Source organism: Stegastes partitus, unplaced genomic scaffold (assembly GCF_000690725.1).
Source record: "Stegastes partitus isolate 25-593 unplaced genomic scaffold, Stegastes_partitus-1.0.2 Scaffold9, whole genome shotgun sequence".
In the NCBI taxonomy this organism is placed as follows: domain Eukaryota; kingdom Metazoa; phylum Chordata; class Actinopteri; family Pomacentridae; genus Stegastes; species Stegastes partitus.
In genome coordinates this window covers 579,287-593,044 of record NW_007577740.1, presented here as the reverse complement: position 1 = coordinate 593,044, position 13,758 = coordinate 579,287, and the positions used below count along the sequence as shown (strand labels likewise).

The following is a 13,758-nucleotide window of genomic DNA, read 5'->3' as shown; positions in this document are numbered from 1 at the left end:
CACTGGGAACCGGCGACCTTCTTGCTGCGAGGCAACAGTGCTACCAACTGCGCCACCTTGCAGCCCTGCTATATAACACTATAGAACACCTGCTCTAAAATGTTTAGGTGCAGTGTAAACTGTACAAGCAATATATTTAGTTAATTGTTACATAGCAACCATATTAATAAAGAATTCACTGTGAAGTTATTAAATCTGTCAGCCAAGTGGCCTCCTTAAACAAAGCCCTCGGGTATATTTATCTATAATTATGTCAGTGACAGTTAGCAGTGCATTTGTGTTGGCAGTTGTCTAACTTTAATTTTCAAAGAATATTTAAATGCTTGATATTACCTGGTCTTTAGCACAGGGATGATTAACCCTGCTATTTAAGTGGCTCATTGGGATTTGTTTTCTTGTCAGGCTTACTACTTCCCTGATGGGAGGGAATTTTGTAGATGAATCCCAAGAGAAAACTAACATAATTCCTGAGGCTATAAGATGACACACTTTGCCAGCCTCATGACATGCAGGGTTATGCAAATACCTACAGAAAAGTGTCAAAATTTTACAGTGTTTAACTGTATTACTGTTAGTGCAACAGAGCAGTACTTAAAATATATTTATATCTAAGTATTTTAAGTTCCTAGAAAGCTTAGATAATCATTGGTTCAGTTGGCTTAAGTGCTAGTTTGTCTTGTCAAAAGATTGTTTCAGAAACAGGTTTGACTGTTTTGAATCATGGTCAGTTTTTTTCCTGATGTCATGCAGCTCTGACAAAAACTCAGTCAGCTGTAGGACACCCCAGATGAAGATACTGTTGAAGGTCGTTTTAGCTGTTAATGTTAGATTTTCAGTCTTTGGGATCCTTAAGTTACTTCTTTTTGACTTTCCATAAAATGAATGTCAGTTTCTTAAAATGGCTGTTTTCAAAGCTAGAGAGCTTTTGCTTTTTTGATAGAACAGAAATATATTGGAAAATCTACATTCTACGATGCCTGTAGAATACACTGTAAATTCCTCAGGTGGTGGGCGAGTTTGTTTGTTTGTTTAGTGGTCCAACAGCAATGGCCACAATGTGAACAGTACAAATGCATAAAGCAACCTCTTGAAGAGTTTCTAGTACTGTGGTGGGTTGTATATTTCATGGGTCACAGTCACACATTTTCTTCCCTCTGCTGTTCACCAAACATTAACTCAGCAAACCCACTTAAAAAACAAAACTGATAAAAGCAAGGGAAAAACAAGAAAACAATCTACTTTTCACATCCTTCAATTTCATGTGTCTGTGATTGAGCTCCAAGACTTCCACGCTAGTTTTGCACTGCTTGAGCTGCTTCTAATATAGCAATAGTTTTCCTTTGATTCATATTTTTTTGGTGTTTTACTGATATATTGTTATTTCTCTTTTGGATGTTGTTCTTTTTAATTACATGAAGCAGATTTAATTGCCTCTATGTGCTGTATAAATATACTTGCTTTGCCTTTATTTGTTCACCTACAACTTGAGATTTTACCTTTCTGGCATTTATCCTTGCAGCTTTCTAAAGTAGTGCACGGTTTTTAAAAAACACAATATAACAATTATCTGTGTTGTATCTGTATTTTTATGTATTTTTGTTCTCACTCACTATCAACAGTTACAGTAGTATTACGACCATAATGATGTTGTGTTATTTTTACTATACTTAGGTGCTACAGAGGAGCCAGAAGTCATCCCTGACCCTGCTAAACAGACAGATCGTGTGGTGAAAATCGCTGGAATAAGTGCCGGTGTTCTCGTTTTTATACTGCTGGTGCTGGTAGCCATCCTGTTGGTCAAGAAGAGGTGAGTGACAGGCGCACCCACTCAAGCAGTTCTGATGAGGAGTTCAAAGAAGAGGGCAAATATTACATGACCAACACTGGATGTGCACATTAATGTGCATGCAGATACAAGAACACACAGATACAAATGTGCTCCTAAATCCATCCTCTTGTTGTGTGTTGGTCCAATACTTGCTGTAGAAACACCATCTTCCATCCATCCACTCTAAACGTTGATCTCCCTTCAGAACCATTTTTTATTGTTTCTTTTACATCTGTTGGATCAAACTAGATGAACAACCACAGAAAGGAGTTGACTCAAATGAGAGTATCAAAGAGAAAGACAGTGAGAGAGATTTTCAAGCAAGATTGAAATGAGAAAATTTACTATGCATGGATTATTGTCAATGTCACTTCGTAATAAACCCATCAAATGCAAAACAGTATGAAGTACTTTGGCGGCAGAGAGTAACAAAGCTTGAGGTCCATTATACACAGAAGAGGAAGTTTTGCCAGAGCTGACAAAGTTAAAAATTAAAAAGAGAGAAAAAAAAGTGGTTTAATTATTTTAGGCCACTGGTGTACACACATAGCCCACGGCACCACACTGCAAGTTTAGGTTTTATTCTAGAGCAATTTCACGTTTAGTGTGTTGTGTTTTACTAGATTTTACATTTGAATTTGTTTTGTTCAGATATTATTAAGAAAGAAAATTTTATGCTATACCTGACTTTGTCTGACTGCAGAAAAGCACTGAGAATAACCAGAGCTGGTCTTTGTGTCAGTTTAACAGTTGGGTTTGTGTTGTGTTAATTTGGTGCAGAGCTCCACCATGTGGTGCCTAAGCACAGCTACAGTATTTGAATGCCAGCTTGAGTGCGATTCACAGCTAAATAATATATATATATATATTGTTGTTGTTGGTTTAATTAAGTTTTTTGACATCAGAGCAAACTGTTTTATGTTGGTAGAGAAGGTGAGATTTTGTTTGCAAACCTAGTAAGCACATGTATTGTTTTTGAAAATTTAGGAAAGAATCTAATGACTACTGCATGTCTATGATGTGCTATACAGTGTTTGATTTCCAGTTTTCAACATCCATTTCCAGTGAGACATGTGTATATGTACATAGCAGCAGCAGTATTCATCAACCACTGATGTAAGCCTTTAACACTGCTGCTGGTTTTAGTGTCGTCTCAGACACATGGTATATCTAAGGACATATCTAGTCGTATATGAAAATTGTCAGAAAATATTTTTTTCAATTATTAGACACTGAATTTAATTTTTAACATCCATGACAATGTTAAAAAAAAATTGTAAAGCAGTGGGGAGAAATAGCTGCATGCTATCAAACTGTAAGGAGTGTAAGTCTCCATGAGGTCAAATTATATCTTCATTCTTTTCAGGGATTATGTGCTCATATGTGTGCATCTACATGCACAAGAATGTGCACGTGTAGAAATTAACTTTTGCTCAACATGTCATTCTTCCCCTGGTCTGGTGTTCAGGGAACTTGATTTATCATTAAAGAGACATGATTGACAGTGTTCTCTCAATACTCAAGACTTGTACATTCAACAAAGTAGGACACTTGGAGACCGCATCCTCTCCCAAGGCCAATGTTCTATCTTTGATGAACATGGTCCGAATCTACACCAAACATTTATTGAGTTCTTACTTTCAAGGACTTGTTCAAAAAAATTGGCTTAGTAGTTTTTGGATAATCTTGCCAACAGACAGTCAAGCATAGAGACAAACAAATGTACTGATCACATAGCTCCACCTCAACTCTCATCTTGGGACAGGAACAATATCAACATAAGTACCTTGGTTTACCTGTTGTACACCACATAGCTTGGGCACATAAAAAATGAAAAATAAATAAATTGTCATTTTAAGAAACATCAGGAAGTGATCTCTCCTTAACATTGGAGTATTGCATTGTGCCAGAGGCAACAGGAAAAGAGTGTCTGAATAACAAGCAATCATGATCTCACTCAGCAAGTCACCAACTGCAAACAGTAAATTACAGCCAGTAAGGAACCCTCATTACCAGAGGAATTTACTCTTGCAGTCCCTGAGATGAGCAAGTTTGATTGTAAATGGTAACAAGAAGACCTGAGCTTTAACTCTAGCTACCTGTTCCCCTACTTATAATTTGCTGGATGTTTACCTTTGTAATATCCGGCCAGTGAGTTACATGTTTACCATTTTTCATGACTTAAGCATTTTTTCTTGTTGACTGGGACTGGATTGGATGTTTGTTATTGTTGTGCTGCTAAACTGCAGCCACTGTGAAGCTCGACTGCATTTGAACTATACAATTTCAAATATGCTAGGTAGCTAATACAAAGGGCTGCGTGAGTGTTCCTGTAAATTACAAATACATCTTGTTAAAAGACAGCTACGCAGCCACAAACAATAATTAACTCAGCATCTGCTTCAGCAAGTTAAAACAAGTTCTGAAAACCTTGTTTCAGGTGGAACATAAGTTTGTTTTGAGCATGACATGCATTTGTGTGACTTATTTACTCTGAACTGGAATATACCTTTGACAAGTGATGTAGCTGAAGTGCACTGAGAATAGTTTTGAATATTATGTAAATATTTGTGTGTATATCACTATCACAAGCATGAGGTTACATTATTCAGTAGATTCCTCTTCCATAAAGGTTTCTGGGGAGATCAATCTTCATTGTCATCAAACCTTTACGACTTTGAACAATACTGCATCTTTAAAATGGAGGGACATGATGACATTGCAATGACATCATGCTTGCTTTACAGGAAGCAGGCTACTTGGTCTTACAGATTGGATAGCCTCGTATGATTTTTGACTGAATGTTTAACATTCATAGGAGTGAGTTGAAAAAGATCATCAGCTGATGTGTCTAAATCTCTAATCCGGGCCATCCCGTTCCCGTAAATGTAGTTTTAAATCGCATTATTTTTTTTAGAATGACGCTTAAATTAATGAAGAGAAAGACTGCATGTCTTTAGGTTCATATTGATACTTCCGTATTATTTTAGTAGTTGTTGTTCAAGTTTCATAGTTTATTTTGTAGTGTTTAGCATTTATAGTATGTAGCATTCAACTTGGATTTTTCCTTTTTCTAAAGAATTATGGCCCACAGCTATTATGGCACCCCCTTGCATGACCCTCAAGTTTTAGCAATCAAAGGGTGTTTTCTTCTGTTTCTGTTGTTACTGGTTGAGACAGGACAATATTGTCCTAATTTGCATATTCCCTTGTGTCTCATTCTTTGCTTTCTGATTGGCTCACAACCCCAGGAGGACCTACTATTCATACTCTTATTACCTGTAAGTAAACAACCAATCAACAATCAGCTCACCCAGCTGCTGTTATCTTATTGGGTGAATTATTAGTGACTAGTTGTTGTTATTTTTAAAGATGCAGTATACTTTTTTCAAGACGAAACACATTTTCAGCACCGACCAACCAGCCAAAGCCATCCTCATTGACGCCTTGCCAGGGTAGGGGTCAGTTCACTTTCATGTCAGTCAATTCAGGTTTTTAATGAACTCCTTTATTTAAACATTCCTAGTGATATTGAAAATGGGTTTTAGCAAGAGAATGCTGATTGTTGTCATTAAAAATTTGAAATAAATGAATGCTGAATTAGAATGTATTTAAAGGCCTGAACTGATAGTGAATTGACCTCGGCCCCAGTTTCCTCTACATGCTCCAAAGTTGCTCTGAAGCAGGCTTATGAAGGCCAAAGTTGGCCAGAAACCAGAACAAAGCAGGCCAAAGTGGAACACAGGCCAAAGCGTGTTATTTGAAAAAAGAATGCTGCACTTGTGACTTGTAGCTCTTTGTGTGCATGTAGTCATGTGATCATCCATCTGCCCATCAAGTCACAGGTATCATGCTCTCCTATCAGTGAATCTGAAGCGGTTGGTTTCTTTTTTGGGACACATGGCCTCTGATTTTGTGTCAGTAGTTCCTATGAAGGTTTTTCTTCTGTTGTGGGTACTTTCTTCTCAACTAATTGGTGTCTTTTGCTGGCTGTGACGAAAATAGATCCTGAATCGATAATTTGCACTGCTCGTACAAACAGTTGTCACCATTTTAATGCTGGATTGACGAAACAGATTAAAGCGCATTTTTTTGACACGTATTCATCAGCACCATTTGTCCAGAAGTCACCACATACATAAAATAGATGTATTTACTATCACCTAATATAGTAAGCCTAACTTTTTTTTATCTGTATTTTTAATGCTGAGTTCTTTTTACAGGAGCTTTTACATGAGAGGAAATTGCCATGCTTTAGATTTGTTGCTTAATGATAGAGAATTGCAGGGTGTCTTTGCATGCATCCACAATTTAAATGATTAAACATGTTCAGACAATATTAGTGCATGTTCAGAAACAGATTTTGCGCTTTAAAATAGTTCCGAAATTGATTTTAAACATCAAACCTTCAAAAAATAATGGCATGTTTAAAAAACGCCAATAGACATCCTTTCTAGGTGAGATCATGGCTCCACCTGTGTCTTTCTCTCTGTCTCCTTGGCCCCTGGTTAGATACTCTAAATCCAGTACAAATGCAAAATATGTAGTAGTTTATATTGTACATACATATATATGCCTCTCTTCTGGTTTTGCTTCCTGTTAGACAACCGATATTTCTGTCACAAACATGCACGATCAGATGTAGCTGGCCAGCAGTTACATTTGTGTTTCCGCTGAGTGTATGAGTATGTGTGTATGTGGTCTTAGAGGTGGAGTTGGTGTACATTGGTGCCAAAAGGTAAAATATACACAAGAAACAGCATGCTTTCTGTACGAGTTCTGGGAAGAAGTCAGAGCTGTAAATTGTATCAGTTTGACAACAATCATAAATGGATTTGTAAATCAATATAACATGCCAGACGTCATCGCTTCAAACTGGAAGTTTTTCGTGTTGCAGCTACCGACAGTATTTAAAAAAAAAGATAATTATGTCTGGGTTCAAATTGCACTGAAAAGAACAAAAAAAAGTCTTGATCAGACCATGTAAAGCTGTGAAAATGTTTGTTTAGTGGTAGAGCTGTTGTCCTAACTGATGTACATCTATGGCTCTGGGTGCATACTGTTCCTGCATGCACTGTCCTGCTCAGCATATTAAATCCTCTAAAGTTACTTTCCCCGCAATTTCATGAAGTGAACACATGGGCAGAGTTATATCTGAAAATGATACCTTGATGTTTTGATTTTAGACTGTTATTTTTGTTTACCTGGTAGCAGTCTCTTGAAAGAGAACATTTTGTGTTTGCTGTTTCTGTTGCTGTACCTAAAAACAAAAGAAATTTGATTCTTAAACGTACAGCAGCCTGTGAAGGAAAATAGAGGGTTAGATTAAAATCAGGTACCTCTGAAATCCTTCTTTCCTGAAAGGAACACTGGAAAATTCTTGATATGGCTTGAAATCCTATTACTTGTATGATGACAATTGTTGTTACTAAATGTTTTTCCTCTGGCTTCTATTTATTGATTGGTAGTCATTCCCCTACTTTTGTTTTAATGCGATTTTCCTCATCATTGCTGTCAGATGAAAACAAAATATTTTATATTCCTGCCATATTTTTTTTCTCTTTTTCAACATTTGTTAGTCCTATTGAAAGCTCAGTTTCAAGCTCATTTTAGTAAGATTGATAAAGCATAAAGTTCACAAATTTCCAAAAATAGTTAAAGACTACTAAAAATGTTGCTAACGGTGGGGGGCTTTCATCTGACAACTTTATGGTTCCAAAGCTGATAACAGGTTTTCCTATTGCTACTTGTAGATCAAAGGGCATTTTCCTTGGTTTGTATTAGATGCTATTTTCCTTTTTCTCCTATAGCTAAACCTGGTAAATTCACATACATGCCTCTCTTCTACCTTCCTTGCTTGTTCTCTTCTTTTTCTTCTCCCCACCTTTCTTCTTTTCACCATTTCTTCCTCGCTGGTTTTGAACTTTGCATTTTGAGTCAGCAGCTAGCAGCCCCCAGCCAAAAAGAAAGACACAATACAATCTACTTCATACATAAAACATACTATATTTGTACTTTTTAGAGACTTTTCTTTGAAAGGCTGTGGTCTGCTGGCTAGCTGATGCTTGCATGCTTGTTTGTATGATGCCTGACTATGTCTTTCTCTGCCCCTAACAGGAAACTGGCTAAAAAACGTAAAGATGCCATTGGAACAACACGTCAAGAAATGACACACATGGTGAATGCTATGGACCGCAGTTATGCTGACCAGAGCACTCTGCATGGAGAAGACCCAATGGCTGTGACATTTATGGACTCTCACAACTACAACAACAGATGTAGGTTCATAAACTCAATTATTCCTCAAGTACAAGAAAAGTGTTTAAAGGGAAAACTTGAAATTTTGGTGTGTGTTTTTTTCAGTTCCTCTCTAACACATCAGATACTTTAATCTGTTTCCTCACCCGTTCATACTGATGAGACTTGAATTTTATAGTTACAAGGTTGCAATGTTGTTCTTACTAACAGGGAGGCTACAGATGAGTCACAACTCATGATTCTTTTCACGTTTTCAAGTTGTTTCAGTTAAAGTCAAACGTTATGCCTCCAAAATGTGTTGTTTTGTCCAACAAACCCCATAAATATTCCATTTATAAAGCTAAGCTTGATATAATTGCCTGGAAAATTCTTCAAATGATAGTTTGATTATCAAAACCATTGCTGATTAACATTCTGTCAGTCAGCTAATCCTACAGTTCAGCTCCAGAAGTAAGGAGTGCAGAACAGATGCATGTGGAAGACATATGTGTAAAGAAGAGAAACTGCTGATGTGACAGAAATCAGAAAGTAGTATAATAGTTTTGCTAGAATTGGTGACTCTTTTGTAGCGTTTTGGTGGTGATCATCTATGTTTGAGGCAATCTGAAATTGCGAAACATTTCCTCACCATGTTTCCTCCTGCAGTGCCCAACGATCCTCTGGTTCCTACTGCTGTGTTAGGTGAGACTTCTGACGTGCTTGGATATGTCACATTTACCACCACTGTAGTGATCACCCATCATCATCATACAGCCCCTGTGCTTGTAGCCCTGACCTGTATGTCCCTGCGCGTTATTGCATACACAGGACCTCAGTTTTGTGTGAAAATGTTCATAGTTGTGGCTGTTGAATGTAGTTAAAGTCTCCATCACAAAGTGTAATGTCTTTTCTTTGACCTCTGACATTTGTTTGTGTTCATCCAAAGTTTGGTATATTTGAGGTTTCTGTACCATGACGTTGACCTACAATTAGGAGTGCCAGGTTTATGCAGTTGTGTAATGGGTTAAAATATGTGAGCATGGTAAATCTGATTATTTATCTTTGATATTTTTTGCCACCTATTACCAGCGTTCTGCACAATACGTGTCTGGCATTACAAACTCAAACAGCCAAGCATATCATCTGTCATTCTGTGTTCCTTGGGTTCAGTCACTCCCAATTGTAGCTATGGTTTCTGTTTCCTACTGAGAGTTATTGATATTCACAGTAATTACCATCATTCTCCCTTAGAGACCTCATTATTTCCACAGCTTTGTGTTGTTTTAAGGCATGCCATTTTGTGTCCCAAAAATGACAGAAATGGAAGCTTTAAAGGAGAGAGACAGTTTGTCACATTGCCACTGCAAAATGACTATAGATTAAATCTGTGACAACACTGAACAGCTTAGTGCCTACAGCACTGTGTCTTTGGCAGAAGTTTTTCTGTTCAATGGATCCAAAAGTCTGCTTGAGTATCTACCATCTGTGTTATTCCCTAGGCTTGTTTTGTTGCTGATGCCCCAGTCTGAGTGTCTGAATCGAGAACGCTGTAGCTTTTGCCAAGTTGGATGTTTCTGCGGCTCCAGTGTTGCGCTACAATGTGTTTATCTTTAGTTTAGTCTAGTGTTGACATTGCAGCATGATGTGGAGTTCTAACATACCCTTAAGGGCTCTACAATCCACAATGCCACCAAACTGTGTTAATTAACTGTTCCTTAGCTCCTAATTTGGAGTGAAGGCTGCAGTTACAATCTGTCTTGGCCAATCACTTCACAGAGGGGGAAGAAGTAGCGGGAAGTAGCGAATTAGGAGGCAGTGTCGGGTCAAGTTTACTGTTAATTGGCCTGATGAGGGCTTAACAAACCTTTAACAATCAGTAATGAGCTAACATGTCCTGAGAGCAGAGAAACGCATCAGTTAGATGAAATAAACAGTGTCAGTTAATAAACAGTGGTGAAGATGAAATCAGTTGCTTTCACTGCAACCCCCAGCTACGCCATTATACAACCTGTCAGTGTGTTATATTACTACTGTCAAGTCACATTTTTCCAACAGAACAAAAATGCTCACGTGGAAGTTCTGCAACAATTTGACCGTGTTAATTAACTACAAGTGAATTATGTACTTTAAAATGTAGAGACTTCCAAAATACAAAGATTATTGTATCATAGATGCTTATGTTATCATCACAAGTGCCAATTAAGCCTAGACCTTTCTATCTATATTGAGGGACAAATGTTTCATACAGTTTTGAAGGTTCAGAGAGTTTGATAGCGGTAACGTATAACAAATAATGTATTCAGTGTACTTTTATTATTGCAATGGATTTGGAAGGTGTAGAAAGTTTGGAATAGTAAAACAAAATACATTTTTCACTTTGTTAGTAATGTAGTTGTGTACAGGGAGTTATAATACTAATCGATGGCATAGCAGAGGACTCCCAGCACAATACAGTCTAAGAGCTCATTTTAGGTAAACATCCTGTTTTTCAATGTCTCTTGTATATCTGTGGTCATGACTTACTTATGTCCATGTTATTTAGTGTCATTTTAGAAGGACTGTGGTGTTTTGGCCATGCTTCATTGTTTTGTGACATCGTCTACTATTTTTATTTTTTTTTTAAATCATCATAGTTCTTATTTTACTTCATGTTTAGAGTTTGACCAACAAATCCCCTTATCCTGCAGTTTGACTAAAACCATTTACTCTTTTCTTTTTCTGCTGCTTTTACACGTAGTTCCAATCACAGGTGAGTATAAGCAATGAAACCAAAATGCTAAGTACTTCTTAGGTTCGATAAAAATGGAGTATTTTTCTGGTAGTGTCAGAGACATACGGTAGTACAGATTTTGGGTGTTGTTTCTAGTGTTCAAATCAATATGTATACATTACTTTATCTGGCTTAGCTTACAGAGCCATACTGAAACTTCCTCCTGAATTTTTTATTGCTTTGAGCTGATAAGAAAATCTTGGGGCTCATTTTCATAATTTTGCATTCGGGTCACTACAAAGTTAAGCAGTGATGGAACTGAGCAAACCTCACCTAATTTCTCTCCTCCTATAGATGAGAACCATAGTGGCTCTGCAGCAGAGAACAGCAGGCTTCTGGATGTTCCTCGGTATCACTGTGAAGGAACTGAATCTCCTTATCAGACAGGACAACTCCACCCTGCCATCCGAGTGGCTGATCTCCTACAGCATATCAACTTAATGAAAACGTCTGACAGCTATGGCTTCAAGGAAGAATATGAAGTAAGATTGTATTATTAGAACTTTTCGGTAGAGCTTGTAAGTAGTTAAAATAGCATTAGGCGCCAGGTTAGTTACAGTTGCAAAAGCAGAAAAGTAGCAGCAGTCTTGTATGCTGCCAAAGTGTTTCTTTTGATCCTGTAATGCACTGGTTGATACATTTTTAATGCAAAAAACAATATAAAAGTGTTATTGTGAAGAGCAATGTTGCTTCATTTGATGTTTTGGCCTCACATTAAAGTGATAAAAACCACTACTAGAGTTAAATTGCCTCTTAATTTGAGGGTACTTTCTGCCTTATTGACTAAACAATCCAGGAGCCACAAACCTTTTTTATGGTCCTCTTGTTTTTGTGTCCAGACGGAATTATCTTAATGCTTATGTTCCAATGGAATAAAACTAATAGAGCAAAAGAAATAAAAATTAAGCACTTCTTTCTGATCATGTTTATTGTGCTGGACTTATATTTTTAAGAATTCATGACATGTAATTTTCTTTCTGTTTTTTCTCCGTTGTTGGTGATACAGAGCTTCTTCGAGGGCCAATCGGCCTCCTGGGACGTCGCCAAGAAAGAGCAGAATCGTACCAAAAACCGCTATGGGAACATTATAGCATGTAAGCAATCAAATTTTATTTCTGTACTTGTCACGACATAAGTAACAAAGGAATTACTTTACAGGAAGAAGACAATAGAGAAGAAAGAGGGTAAGTGATGGAAACAGCGTATTTTAACAGGGAGATTTAAGTGTACAAGACAAGACCAAAAGCAAACAAATAAATAAATAAATAAAACTGTGTTTGGCTAATGTGAGATTTTGAGAGAACCTGCTCCAGAGCCAATGAACAGTAACTGCAAAAACTCAATCAGCATACATTAGTTTTCAACCCGTGCCTTGCACAGCCCCTATCTGTACTCTCATGACCTCAGACTCACAAAGTACGAGTAAAATTTACTCAAATAATCAGACTTTACTGTCACAGACAGAAGAGTTATGTGGCAGGCTGACCTGAAATGTTGGGACACGGTTATGCTTTAATGTATTTTAACCCTTCAATATTGACATCATTATATTTGTATGCATACTGTTGTTTAGACCTGATGATTGTATTTGATGGTTTAAAAACATGTACAGACAAATCAACTCAAAAAATAATATAATGAGTTTTAGTAGGATTGTGTGGATTATATTGAAATGTTGCCAGATTCTGATTAGTGCACAGAAGGACATGACATAAAAATTTTTCCAGTTAAACTCTGCCCGCGACAAAAAAGAAACAGAGAACCCTTTTCCTTGAAATAACCACAAGTTTAAATTTCCTAGAAAATAGTGTACTCATGTAAGACTATGTCACTTGTAGTTAGACATTTTCAGTAGCTTTACCATTGCCATTTTTACTCTAAAGCAATAAACATGTCTTTCCTCTGTCTCTTTTGAATCCTCCAACATTGTTTTACATTGTCTCTCTTTAGATGACCATTCAAGGGTTATTCTCCAGCCCATAGAAGACGACCCATCCTCCGACTACATCAACGCCAACTACATCGATGTAAGTGGAAACGCATCGAATGCTACTATTGGCTCCCAACGAAACCAACGAAACCACACTCCCTCGCTCGTATGTCAGGCCTCTATATCTTTATTGCGTCTACTGGTCATCCTTTGTATCATTTTATGCATCTAGCCACCTTGAAAACACACCATACATACAGTACATGTGTTTTTCTCAGGTGTCAGTCTGGCTGTGTTTCTTCCAAGTCTTTCCATCAATTCACTCATTCACCCTGAACCTACTGATTTATCTTGACATGAACCAAATTAAGTACGACAGCAGATTGTTAGTCATCAGTTGAATTTAGTAGACTTAGCTAGAATTTGCAGAAATGCAGAGGGACAGAAAAAAAACCCTTTCAAAAAACGTTGTGTAGCTTCAGGAAGTTACTGTACCTGACCAAGAAATAGTCTGGCACACAACCCACCATTAAACCCAATTCATAATTTTTAGATAATTTTTAGATTTTCTTTTTTGTAAAAAATTAACAAGATCTAATTTGTTCAAGAATGAGCTTTAAAGAGTAGCGTATAAACAGTCGATTTTGTTACCAGTAGACAAAGCTAAGATTGCTGAATTGGTGTTTGGGAAGAGATAAGCTAATCAAGTGTTGGTGGTAGCTTCATATTTAGCATTTGGAAAGAATCATCAACTTATTTCCCATAATGTTAAACAGTAACTGACAAAAGCCTTCTTTCCATCTTGTAGTTTCATCTGTAGTTTGTACATTCATCTGTTTGTCCATGACACAATCTACATCTGTTCATCACTGAGCTTTTTCCACCTCCACCTCTCCACTCTTTTTTTCATCTTTCAACAAACATCTGCATGTTAGGCACTACTACTCACATTGTGCTTTTTAAATGCTAATATGCTTCGAGCATGCTTTTCTG

The 13,758-nt window shown here is 37.2% G+C and overlaps 1 protein-coding gene across 4 annotated transcripts in view; it reads left to right on the top strand.

Moving 5' to 3' along the window:
* The window catches only part of ptprk (protein tyrosine phosphatase receptor type K), a 118,256-nt gene that overhangs the window by 88,655 nt on the left and 15,843 nt on the right, over positions 1-13,758 (top strand). The window contains exons 20-25 of one of the 4 annotated variants that reach the window (XM_008284516.1): positions 1,672-1,807; positions 5,080-5,109; positions 7,946-8,106; positions 11,130-11,317; positions 11,842-11,929; positions 12,786-12,862. In XM_008284516.1, the coding sequence (XP_008282738.1) occupies positions 1,672-1,807; positions 5,080-5,109; positions 7,946-8,106; positions 11,130-11,317; positions 11,842-11,929; positions 12,786-12,862 (680 nt within the window). Of the gene's footprint in view, positions 1-1,671; positions 1,808-5,079; positions 5,110-7,945; positions 8,107-11,129; positions 11,318-11,829; positions 11,930-12,785; positions 12,863-13,758 lie in introns of all 4 variants that reach the window. The other 3 variants (XM_008284508.1, XM_008284533.1, XM_008284525.1) reach the window with 3 other exon arrangements.